We start from the raw sequence: 13,441 nt of genomic DNA, 5'->3' as shown, positions 1-13,441 counted from the left end.
AGAACCTGCACCCCCAGCCCAGAGCCCATACCTCCTCCCACACCCCAAACCCCTGCCTTAGCCTGGAGCCCAGTCCCATATTCTGAACCCCTTGGCTCCACCCCCAAAGCCCGGAACTCCCTCCTATACCCCAGAGCCCGCACCTTGCACCCCAGCCCCCTCAGCCAGCCTGGTGAAAATAAGCAAGTAAGTGAGGGTGGGGAGAGCAAGCGACAGAGGGAAGGGGGATGGAGTGAGCGGGGGGCAGGCCTTACCTGAGCCCCGGAGAAGGGGCGGGGCAAGGGCAGGGTCTCAGAGAAGGGTGTTCGGTTTTGTGCGAGTAGAAACTTGGCAACCCTACTTACAGATTAAATCATGACTCAGCGCATAAGTGAAACTGCAGTACTTTTAGGGTACAGAGATAGCCTGGAAGGGACAGAATGGGGATAGTTTTATTGTTAATAGGGGAAACTATTGCCATTCAGATTCACAAAGTGACTCCCAGGAGTAGCAAACACCACATGCTGATCAGTGAGTCACTCTCTCAATGCACAGGGTAATAATCTTCCAACTAGTCCTAGATTCCAAGACCAGAAGGGACCATTGTGATCATCCAGTCTGACCTGCATAGCACAGACCTTAGGAAGTCTACAAATAATTCCTAAAACAGATCTTTTAGACAAACATCCAATCTTGATTTCAAAACACTCAATGATGGACAAACCAACATGACCCTTGTTAAGTTGTTCCATTGATTAATTATAATCATTTCAAAAAATTATGCCTTATTTCCACTCTGAATTTGTCTAGCTTCAACTTCCAGCCATTAGATCATGTTAAATCTTTCTCTGATAGCCTGAAGAGCCCTTTGCCATATATTTGTTCCCCATGTAGGCACTTACAGATTGTAATCAAATCATCCCTGAACCTTCTCTTTGTTAAATAGGTTGAGTTCCTTGGGTCTATCACTGTACAGCAGGTTTTCTAATCCTTTAATCATTCTCTTCTCTGAATGCTCTCCGATTTGTCAACATCCTTCTTGAATTACGGACACCAGAACTGGACACAATATTCCAGCAGCGGTCACATCAGTGCCACGTAGCGAGGTAAAATAACCTCTCTACTCCTACTTGAGATTCATCTGTGTATGCATCCAAGGATCACATCATCCTTTTGGCCACAGCTTCACACTGGGAGGTAATGCTCAGCTGAACGTCTACCATGACCCCCAAATCTTTTTCAGAATCATTGTTTCCCAGGATAGAGTCTCCCATCCTGTAAGTAAAGCCTACAGTCTTTGTTCCCATGGCAGAAATGGACATTTATATTAAAACACGTTGTGAGCTTCCACAAGCTCTCCAAGCGATCAGACTGCTCTGTATCAGTGACCTGCCCTTAATTATATATCACTCTCCCAATTTGTGTGTCACCTGCAAACTTTATCTGTGATGATTTTATGTTTTCTTCCATGTTATTAATTAAAATGCTAAATATCCAAGAACCAATCCCAGGGGGAAGAGGAAGGGGAAGGAGGGCACTAGAAACACTCCCGTTCGATGAACATTCCCTGTTTACAACTACATTTTGAGACCTATCAGTTAGCCAACTTTTAATCCATTTCATGTGTGCCATGTTAATCTTATATCTTTGTAGTATTTTAATCAAAATGTCATGCAGTACCAAGTCAAATGCCTTATAAAAGTTCAAGTATATTACATTCACACTATTAACTTTATCAACCATACTTGTAATCTCATCAAAAAAAAGAAATCAAGTTAGTTTAACAGGGTTTATTTTTCATAAATCCATGTTGATTGGCATTAATTATATTACCCTTCTTTAGTTCTCTATTAATCAAGTCCCTTATCAACCACTCCATTATCTTACCCGTTTACCCTTTTTAAATATTGGCACAACATTAGCTTTCTTCCAGGCTTCTGGAACTTCCCTGGTGTTCCAAGACTTATTGAAAAGTAAACCTTCAGTCATTCTTCATACATTGGCATATTGACTTTGCTACTTATTTATTTTTGCATTACCCTCCTTTGCTCCTCTTCTGCATCAGCAAAGAGCTTGCGGATGTTGGCCTCAGACTCTCCTACATATTTGTTAAGGATTTCTGGACCGTTGACCACCTTTGGTTCTCTGGCATTCAGCATCTTGCCAATCTGTCTAGCCATCAGTGTTTTACCACAGCCTGGCGGTCCATATAGCAGGATGCCTTTCACGTGCTTGCAGCCTAGAAAAAAAAGGAAGCATAAGAAGCAGGGTAACTGAAAGATATACAAAAGTAACCGTTAATGGGAAATGGAAGTTTTTGTGTGAGCATAACCCTGAGCCGATCGAGGCCATTGCATTTACCTATGCAGTTTGAATAGCAGCAGGGAGAAGAGAAAATGTGTTGCTAAAAGTGGCTCCTGTACCTGACACACTGGGCCTTTCCTTGTTCTGATTCTGGAAACTCTTAATAGATTAATATATTTTTAAGGTCAGTAGGGACCATTAAATCCTTTAGCCTGACTTCCTGCATAACACAGGCCAGAGAATTTCACACAGTGATTCCTGCATCAAGCCCAGAACTTTTGGTTGAGTTACTGTTTTTTTTTTTTTTTTTTTTCTTCTTCTTCTTGATTTAAAGACTTCAGCTGATGGAGAATCCAACACGTCCCAGGGGAAGTTGATCTAGTGGTTACTGTCTTAATTTTTAGTTTGAATTTGTCCACCTTTAGATTTCAGCCTTTGTGTGCTAGATTAAAAAGCCTTCTACTTTCCTTCTCCCCAGGTACGTATTTCAAGTCACCATTTAATCCTCTGTTGGATGAATTACAGTGAGCTTCTTAAAATTTCTCTAACCGTGAGGCATGTTGCTCAAATGAGTCCAGTTTACCATGTGATCCTGATTGCTCGTACAACTGACTGATCATTTACCAGTCATAGAATATATATCAGAGAATATCAGGGCTGGAAGGGACCCCAGGAGGTCATCTAGTCCAACCCCCTGCTCAAAGCAGGACCAATCCCCCAGTTTGTGTCATCTGTAAACTTTACTAGCAATGATTAGATATTTTCACACTATGCATAATTAGACTGTGGAACACATTGCCACAAGATATCACTCAGGCCAAGAACTTGGTAAGATTCAAAAGAGGGCTTGGATATTTCTATGGATACCAACATTATCCAGTGTTATAGCTAACTGTAATTTCTGGAAGGAATATAAAATTAATGCTTAAGAACTCAAGCCCTCTATTAGGTGTTAGGTTTAGGCAGATTATCCTACATCTACATACTACAGAGTTTCTTGCACCTTCCTCAGAAGCATCTGGTGAAGGCCACATTCTGAGTCAAGGCACTAGATGGCCCACAGGTCTGATCCAGTCTGACTATTCCTATGTTCTTTCACATCACTGATAAAGATATTTAACAGCATTGGGCCAAGAGCACATCCATGCAGGATCCCAGTAGAAACAGCACTGGATCTATCTAATTTGACTGCCTACATACCACAGGCCAGAGAATTTCACTCAGTGACTCCTGCATCAAGCCCAGAACTTATGCTGAGCCTAGAATACAGAGTTTAGAAAGCCAACCACTAAACATTTGAAGATAGTTGGTTCAAACCTAGCTAATGACCCATATGAGAGAAAAAGATGTATGCAATAAGCTACTATGATGATCGGTGGCAGTATAAATCCTAAGACAAGTAAATAAAGATAGGCCATCTGGTCAAAATAAAACTATAAACTTTTATATACAAATATGGAAAGTTTAAAACTAAAAATAGATGAACTAGAGTGCCTTGCAATGGAAGACCATGATATCATATCCATTATGGAAAGATGGCGGAATTAAAAAAAGTATCTATGGGATACTGTAATACCTGGCTGTAGACTAGACTGAAGCAGTTGGGGATGAATGTTGGATTGAAAAAGATTCTACAGAACAGCGAGATAAACATTCTGAGTGTTGGGACCCACCCAGCTAAATCAGGACAGATACAAATACCAAGTTGCAAAAATATTCATAGGGCTATACATACCGCCTCAAAACAAAGAAAAGGAAATTGACTGCAAAATGTCAAGAGAGATCAGATAGGCAGCATTGTCTAAAAAAATGATGATAATGGAGTTCAACTACCCCCAGATAAACTGGCCAAATGGGACAAAGGGGGGAGGGATAGCTCAGTGGTTTGAGCATTGGCCTGCTAAACCCAGGGTTGTGAGTTCAATCCTTGAGGGGGCCATTTAGGGAACTGGGGTAAAAATCTCTCTGGGGATTGGTCCTGCTTTGAGCAAAGGGTTGGACTAGATGACCTCCTGAGATCCCTTCCAACCCTGATATTCTATGAAAGCTGACAGAAGCAACAGTGTGAAATTTTAAATGATTTAAATAACAGCTAGTTCTAGAGCACACAAGGGAAGAGGCTTAAACAACACACACAAGTTAATTCAAGAATTAACTGGAGCTGAACCACTAAATAAGAGCAACCACAATAGAATCAGGTTCAGCATATGCAGGGATGTCTTAAGGCAGGGGCAAACAGGCCACATGCCCAGGGCCCCCACAGAAAGGAGACCACAGCAGTGATGTGTGAAAAAATATTTTATCCAGGCTCTGATGAATACTGAGTCCGAAGGGCTTCAGAAAATTGAATTTGCAGATGTCATTTATGACTTTGCTGCTCGCAAATCTAGAAAGTGATGCTTTTAAACCAGCAAAATATAGATACATTTTCTTCTATTATCCCTATGTTGTGTTTTGGTTCACAATAAAATTTTAAAGGCAATAATTACTATTTATTTTCTACTGTAATATAATACGGGCGCCAAATTTGCAGGGCCCTGCGAAGTCATTAAGATGGCCCTGCCTAGGGAGATTCGATGTGCCATAAACTGATCGACCCTGAACATTAAAGGAAGATTTCATTACATTAGGCGGCTTCTCAAAAAGGCCCTAAAGGAAGAAGTAAAATCCTTAGAAGTACCATGGCTGCAACTTATGAAAACACGAACAATCTTAGCAGCACAGATATAGCTGAATAAAATTGGTACCAGACAGGCAAGAAAAAAACCAAAGTAGCTTATACAGCAAGAAAGTTATTTGTTTAAGTCCAAAAGAGATCTTTCAAAGTGAGGAATTTTAACCCTAACAACACAACTGAGTGTCTTTTTGTCATCCAAGAAAGCTGAACTACTACAGGATCAATAGGAAGAATTAACCAATCCCCACTATGAACGCAACACAGGACACACTATTATTGAATGCATACAAACACATTTAATGCAACATTTATGGATATGATTTTACATGCACAAGCAAGTCCCAAGGCTTCCCACAGTAATCCTAAACCAGCACTCCAACAAAGATGCAGGAGTTTAGGGGCTCAGATGGCATGGTGATGCATTCAGTGTCAAAACACAAAAATCTTAGCTAGCTATTCCAGTCACTGTAACTGAAAATTAAACCTACAGCAGCTCCATCATACGCAGCACTGTGAAAAACTACACATGTACTGCAAGAGCCCTAATTTTCAGCTGATGATGACAAACGGGGGAGCAAAGATAAAGACTCACACAAATGGATTTAAAACAGGAGAATGCAACTTTATTAACTGTAATATTAAAGACAGGCACTGACACTCTCCAAACTACCAGGCATTAAGTAGCTCCAGCAAAGGGTTAAATGGCCTCACACCATAAAACCAAGGAATGAAGGAGCTTTCCTTGGCTAAACCCCTGCCATTCAATTTGTGATTTAGTCCACTACTAAATTTCACTACCCTCCCCATATGCAGGAGGATGGGGCACAAACAATCGGGAGCTCAGAATGGGCAGACTTAAGACGGCCTCCCACCTCACAGGCTAACAGAATCCCTTACAGCCCCTCACCCATATTTGGACACCAGCTGCATTGGACATGTATTGCTCCGCACACCTTCCCTACCCTTCTCTAGCCTGAAAACAGTGCTCCTGTCTCATCCTTATTATCCCCATCCACCGGGTCTCCAAGACCCTCAGAATAGGTCTACACAGCAGCTAGACTCCCACGGCTGGCCCATGTCAGCCAACTTTGGCTCAAGCTGCAGGGCTGTTTCATTGCTGTGTAGACTTCCAAGCTTGGGCGGGAGCCTAAGCTATGAGACCCTCTCACTTCTAAGGGTCCTAGAGCCTGGAAGTCTACACAGCAATGAAACAGCCCTGCAAGCCTGACTCAACTGCCAAGACACCCGGCACTGGCCCTAGTTGCTGTGTAGACATACACTCAAAGGAAAGAGGAAAAAACCCACCGGACACCTTGCCAACCTTGCCCGGCAGAAGAAAGTTCTTTCTGGACCCCATAAGACAATTGGGTTAGACTGACAGCAAGTGTGGAATCCCAGCTATGACATCCCCACCACTTATTGACAGGGAAGCTTTCAGCAGCAAGAATGGCTGCTGTGAGCTTGGGAATGCTTGAATATATGGATTCACTGGAGCCAGCTCCACTCCATGCACCCCATCCCCCACTTACTCATGATCCCATACAAACATTCTGGGCAGGGGGAGAGTAAATGGGGGTAAAGGGGGTCAACTGATGCTGGAAATCTAACTTTGATGAATGAACTAAGTTAATTTGCTTTGTATTCCCAGTGGAAAATTGGGAGGCCAGAACTACTTGGGAAAATTGGTACTGATATATTTGAACACGTTTCAGAACTATGTTTGAGTCCCAGTAGATTAGATCAGTCTAAAAACATATTTAGAAACCTTTGAGTGTTTAATTGTTCTGTGGAGAAAAAGCCATTAGTCACTGGAACCAGTTCAGTGCCAGATATAGTTAACTACATAGATCATGTTTATTTTCAGAGATTAGTTTCCTTTTATCCATGTTGACTTTCTGCTTTATTGTTAGATTATTTTTTCTAGTGTAAACCCCATATTAAAACTCTTGCAGCATTTAACATACTGGTTAATAGAGAAGTACGGTGGTCATCTTTTTAAGGTGCCAAATTGGCGCACACAGGATCTGAGTTCAATTTCTAGTGCTGCCACAAACTGAACAATCTTGGGCAAGTTATGTTAATTTCAATTTGAATAAATGTGCATTGCAAGGCATTGTCCTTGATCTGTGTTCGTTTGTTTCCCCACTGTGTTTTTCTTGCTGCTGTCTTATGTTTTCATGTTGTGCCTGTATAACACAGTGAATAAAAAATTCTGCAGCTTCAAAAGAGAAGAATACCAAAACGAAGAGAATCCAGCCCTCTCAAGCAACCTCAGAAAACTACAGTTCAATTTTGTTACACATAGCAACAAAAATTTTCTGGACTGAGAAAACAATGAAATTGTTTTGCCACAACAAAGATGTTATCAAGAAAGCTGGGTTCAGAAAAAAACAAAAAACTGGTAGCAAAGACCATTTTACACAGGAACCAGCAAGGCAATGATAAATTACAAGTGATTCCTGTCCAATTAGTGTCAGGAGAGGAACTGTTAGTACATTTGTGGGAGAATATGATCTCCTGTGTAGCCAAGAAGTATGAGTCAGGATTTGGATGATGAATGATGCTTCGAAGGGGAATCCCAAGCACACTTAGATGGCTCCACTGTGCTCAGAGCTGAGGAAGGCAAACAAAAGGCTCCTGGCAAGTCAGGGCACGTGTACACAAACAGATTTGAAAGTTTCTTGCAACACCTGTATTGAATGCTTACATTTTTATGTAGAATACCTGCAAAAAGGGGCCTGGCGAGAGGAGACAAGCTTCTCGGACTGGCCAAGTTCTTTCTCTTCGGACCAATTCAGTTTCTATAAGGTTGTCATTTTACGTGCTTTTTTTAGCGCTTTTAGGGACATCTGGAGTTTTGAGCCCAGTCCCACCTATCATCATCATACTTGCTACAAACCTGTCACATGCTTTTAGATCTGGGTTGATGATTTCTCTTCTGCAGCTATAAGGAAGGGAAACCTCTTGTTCCCCGTGAAATTTATACATAAGGGTCACCTCACCCTTTGTGACAGGGATAATGGCATTGGGGGGGGGTGGGGGAGAGGGGAAATACACCAAAAAGGAATTTTACTTGCCCATAGCTGGAGTTCTGAGAAAATACTACAAAGGCTATTCTCTATGGAAAACCAAGAGCCAAAACCTACCCAGGGACTCCAACAGGTTTGCAGGAGAGTTAGTTTGGGGTGGCGGGATATCAGACAGCTGCTCAGCAAGGGGTGCAGTTTCTCCCTCTCTCTAAGCAACCACAGACAGTTCACTTTTCCTACGACTCGTTTGACATTGGTTGAATCAGGGAAATAGGAAAGATCAGAGCCCCTGAGCTGCCACTTGGCAGCATTAGTTTAGTCACGTGGGATTTATAGGCATGTCTCCCTTGTAAAGGGCCAACCGCACAAAGAGCAGTTCAGAGGGAAAAAGTGAAGTCTGTAGGCACAGGGATGGTGCATGGAATGTTATTTATATTTTCATGGTACCTAGGTACCCCAGTCAAGGACCAGAGTCCCTTTATGCTAGGCTCTGTACAAACACACACCAAAGAGCTGCAATCTAAGTATACAACAAGAGACAATAGATAGCTACGGACAGACTGGGGAGCACAAGGAAACAATAAGACAATGCTGGTCAGCATGACAGGCCATGGTCTCAGCACACCAGCTGCATAGCCACTGTCAAGCTTTACATCACAGACTATTGCAGAGTGGAAGGGGTGGCAGGTTCCAATACACAATACTCCATCTCGAGACAACTAGAAAGCCATCTACTGAGCATTATGAGCCCAGGACCAGGAAGTACTTAGTCCTGCCATGAGCGCAGGGGACTGGACTAGTTGACCTCTTGAGGTCCCTTCCAGTTCTATGATTCTAAGTGTTGAAGTCCCAGTTCCAACACTAACTCCTTCTGTGGCCTTGGCAAGTCACTTGCCATTTCTGCCTCTGCTTTCACCATCTGACAATTGAGGACTTTACTAATCATCTGCACTTCACAGGGATGTTTGTGATGCTGAATCACACTATGTGAGTGTCAAGTATCAGAGGGGTAGCCGTGTTAGTCTGAATCTGTAAAAAGCAACAGAGGGTGCTGTAGCACCTTTAAGACTAACAGAAGTATTGGGAGCATAAGCTTTCGCGGGTAAGAACCTCACTTCTTCAGACTATGTGAGTGCTAAATTCTCTCCCTATTAAGTGAGAGCATCTCTTCTGGAAGCCAAAGCAATGAATTCCTTTCAAACAGAAATGCTACGTGCTGTTACAATCAGAAGATTTTCTTGCACAACTACAGCTACACCTGGCCAAAATTTAAAAACATTTAAAACAAACAGGCCCTGGTTAAAATAGACAGGTGATGACAGACTACAAATGTTATGTTTAAATCACAACTCATTTCCACACACAAAGCAGGAGTTTTGATTAAGTTTTATCTCCATTTTGCAATTTATCCAGATCAGACCAGTGTGGCCAAATGTCAACACTATTAAGCAGATCTTATAAACTTAAATTATTCTCTGACCAAGCATTTCTAACTGGCTAGGCTTAGCATCAGGACTACCACTAAATCGAAGGTCATTCATGTAATGGATACTGGATTATCATGCAATTTAATTACCTATTCAGACTAACAATATGCATGCCATGGGGAACTGCAAAGCAGGAGAGGAAAACAAGGAAACTACACAGGTAACGAAGTTGGGGGAAACTGATGACGAAGATTCAAAAGGACAATGGCAGCGCCACCACTGTAATGGCACTGTGACAGAAATCATAAATTGAGATTCAAGCCAGAATGACACAGCCAAAATAAGACTAAGTTTAATAACCATGTATTTACCTCTTCTCAAAAGAGCAACACAAAATTGCCTTGTGGCGTAATTCCTCCTTGAATTAAAATCAAAGAATTCTGGTATGAGATTACCATTCCGGTGCACCTATATGAAAACTACATCTGCACACAATGTACCGGGTCTTGTATACAATGGGAGAAAGATGACGTATATATTAATCTTCAACCAGGTTAGTGTATGATTAGAGTTCCAAGACTTTACCTGCCATACAGAAAAGATTTTCCATGAACACATAAAAATCTCCCCTTCCACTCCCACGTAAGCTTTCCATTATTCCTGCCTAGATCCACTGCCTCCAGTTGACCCCATATAAGATTTAAATGCTACTGACATGAAGTTAAACTGAAGGGATTTGCTTCTGCTGCTTCCTCAGAAAGTAGGAACATGCACAGGGCTAGATCTTAAGCAGCCAGCAGAGGTTTTAATTTAAATGGACCCTGCAGAACAGACTGTTTGACATAACAAATCACAGATTTCGCTGAACAGTTCTTATTAGGCCTCTGTTAATTTTCTCCCTCCCTTCACCATTATCCACTGCGTGGCCATGATTTTTTTTTAAATGCAAGTATCTTGCATACAGAAGGCACTGACTAGATTTATGGCACTGACAGAACATTTATCAGTTTCCTTCTGATGGAATGTGATAAAACTGAAAATAAATCAGCCCGAAGTATGAGCTCCCAAAACACAACACACAGTGCCTTCGGCTACATGATCAAAACACATGGCCCCAAATGGGACTGTGATAGCAAATTCAGAGTTGATATGAAACAGCCTAATCTCAGGCTTTTAATAATCATTGCATCATCAAGCGATAGAGACTGCCCTCATCTTTTAACAGCTTAATAATAAAAATGCAGCCAGAGAGCTAATTTAAGATTAAAGTAATATCACTGGATGGCTTCCAGATCACAGGGTCTTACATTTATCTGTACATTTCATACCTCAGCTGGGTGTTAACACCATAGCCTTCCCCAGCCATTTTCTGCAATCTTTAGAATGAAGAACAGGAGTACTTGTGGCACCTTAGAGACTAACAAATTTATTAGAGCATAAGCTTTCGTGGACTACAGCCCACTTCTTCGGATGCAGTACTCCTGTTCTTCTTTTTGCGGATACAGACTAACACGGCTGCTACTCTGAAACCTGTCATTTAGAATGAAGCTAGATGCTTGTTTAGTCTAAACCGCAGTGTCTATAAATAGGACACACACTTTTTAAATAGGTGAACACAAACGTATTACAAAACAAATACTGATATCAAGGAGCCACCAAGTGCTCAGGACGTCATCGATGTCCACACAAATCAGCCAAGGGTCCCTTTGGGGAAAAAGGAACGGTCCTTCCAATCATTACGGCTTCTGGCAGCGCAAGAACCCTCATCAGTTCAAAAAAGTGGGTATATATTCCCTTTCCCCACCTAACTGGGGCTGAATTCAGGAGTCGCCCCCTAAAGGACACTAAAGAGCAGTTCCTCTCCTCTTCTTAGCAGCCCTTCTCTCCCCCTCTCTCCTGAAAGCCTTTATTTCCTTTTACAGCTTTCCACACTTAAGAGGCAAAGCTGTCTGTTCCACTCCCAGCATCTTAGCAAGGAATCACTACCAGCTCTTCCGTCCAGGTCTGATAGTGCAGACAATTTCAGTGCTACCTTCCTCTCTTCCACCTAGTGAAGTGGTTTAGCCCTTTCTTAGCTCACCCAGGGATGTGGCATCACACATCTAACAACACAGGACTTCTATTGAGGTGATCATATCATCAGCTTAGCTTTGCTTTGGTTAATGTTTACCTCCCAAGTAAATAAATCTTGGCTGTCACTTTAATACATGTTTTAAAGCCGCCTAACTAAGAGATGACTGAGGATTACAGAAGATAAGTTACTTGCCGTGGTCTCATGAAATCTGAAGTTTACAGCTAAGTGCAAGACCAAGTAACCTGCAATCCAGCCAGTAGAATGTTTATGTAATTTTTTTAAGTTCTTTGGTGCAAGAAACATGTCTTATTTATGCTCCATAAAATGCAAAGCAAATTTACAGCATTATGTTTGTTAATATTAAAGCTGGTAGCAGAGCCAAAACAGCCATGGATTCCTGACTTCCAATTCACTGCTCTAACCACTAGCCACACTCCCTTCAAAGAAGGAAGGTCTGGTAATCTCTCACAACAATGCTGCTCTGGTGACAGTTAAAATGGGGCTGTAGACAAGACTGATTCAGTATCAATGATTCTAGGTTTCAGAGAGGTAGCCGTGTTAGTCGGTATCAGCAAAAACAAGGAGGAATCCTTGTGGCAACTTAGAGACTAACAAATTTATTTGGGCATAAGCTTTCGTGGGCCAAAACCCACTTCATCAGATGCATGGAGTGAAAAACACAGTAGGAAGATACAACTCCCTTTTCATGTACTGTTATATATATCTACCTACTGTATTTTCCACTCCATGCATCTGATGAAGTGGGTTTTAGCCCACAAAAGCTTATGCCCAAAATGATTATAGGGAAGCTCTACTCTCAAAGATCATGGGAAAGCCCTCAGATGGCTGAATGGAGGCTCACAACTGAAAGACGAATAAAGTAGCACATTACAATATGAGAAGTTACATCAGTCATTTACATAACCGCTAATGTTTTCCCAACAATACACACAAAAGACTAAGTCATCTTTACTGCTACATGACTCTAGTTACCAGTGAAGGTTATGAGGTAGTTTCAGGTCTTCAATTAAAGCTTGAATCTCACTACAGAAGATACTAAGTGATCACCCGCACACACACAGGGAGTGCTGGGTATCCGGTGTGTGCAAAACCTATTCTGATGGTTCCAGATATCTTAGATTTAAAAGTCAACCTTTCAGATCAACCCAGGCTATCTTCAAAACCAACTTTCCACAGCACTTCATATCAATAGGAAAGCATTTTACTGCGGAGTGGGGTAGGAAATGGAGAAGAGGAGACCTAAGTTGCACTTCTATCTATCCAATTGTGCACATTCTATGGTTTTTCACTCCAATTTCATTTTCAGCATCCCCTTCTAGAGCCGATATAAGGACCAAGCACTTGTTTCTCAGTTTGTTTTCCTCCTAGTGTTTTTCTCTGATCTCATTATCAGCTTTGCTGTTGTCAAAGTGTGTATCTAAGCTACTGTCGAAGGCCCTTCATCTCTGGCCACTACTTTGTTTGAACTAGAATGTTTAAGTTTTTGCCACAAACTCTAATGATTCCAGAGAGTTCCCGATAACCCTATGGATTCTCTTACTCCTTCCAGTGATTCCATTCTTCTTAAGATGGCCATGAGTCCTTTCAGTAACCTTGGTCTTGGTTTCACAAACACGGGCTTAAACTGCCCTCAGAAAGCTCACAGTGTCTTCAATGGAAACTGCTTGTACACATACACAGACCTATTTTTAATTAAAATAATCAGTGGGCAAAACTAAGATGTGAACATGCGCAGATAGTGCAGGAAAGGAGATCCATCAAGGGCGGTAAATAAGATAGGAGTTTGGACACCGAGTGCCTTTCTCCAAATCCATACCACACTGTGGCAGAGTAACCACACATGAGAGCAATCAGGTCCGGGTCTGATGGGCTCTTGCTGGGCTTTCGCTTACCTGTAGGCTGTTTGGCTCTGCTTGCAGCAATGAAAGGC

The 13,441-nt window shown here is 41.9% G+C and overlaps 1 protein-coding gene across 2 annotated transcripts in view; it reads right to left on the bottom strand.

The window, feature by feature from the left end:
• The window catches only part of NSF (N-ethylmaleimide sensitive factor, vesicle fusing ATPase), a 159,709-nt gene that overhangs the window by 73,262 nt on the left and 73,006 nt on the right, over window positions 1-13,441 (bottom strand). For both annotated transcript variants that reach the window (XM_034755726.1, XM_034755727.1), the window contains exon 9: window positions 2,019-2,218. In XM_034755726.1, coding sequence (XP_034611617.1) covers window positions 2,019-2,218 — 200 coding nt within the window. The remainder of the gene's footprint in view (window positions 1-2,018; window positions 2,219-13,441) is intronic.

The sequence above is a fragment of the Trachemys scripta genome, chromosome 23 (assembly GCF_013100865.1).
Source record: "Trachemys scripta elegans isolate TJP31775 chromosome 23, CAS_Tse_1.0, whole genome shotgun sequence".
Lineage (NCBI taxonomy): Eukaryota > Metazoa > Chordata > Testudines > Emydidae > Trachemys > Trachemys scripta.
Note: the sequence above shows the minus strand (reverse complement) of the source record. Positions and strands in the feature narration are given on the sequence as shown.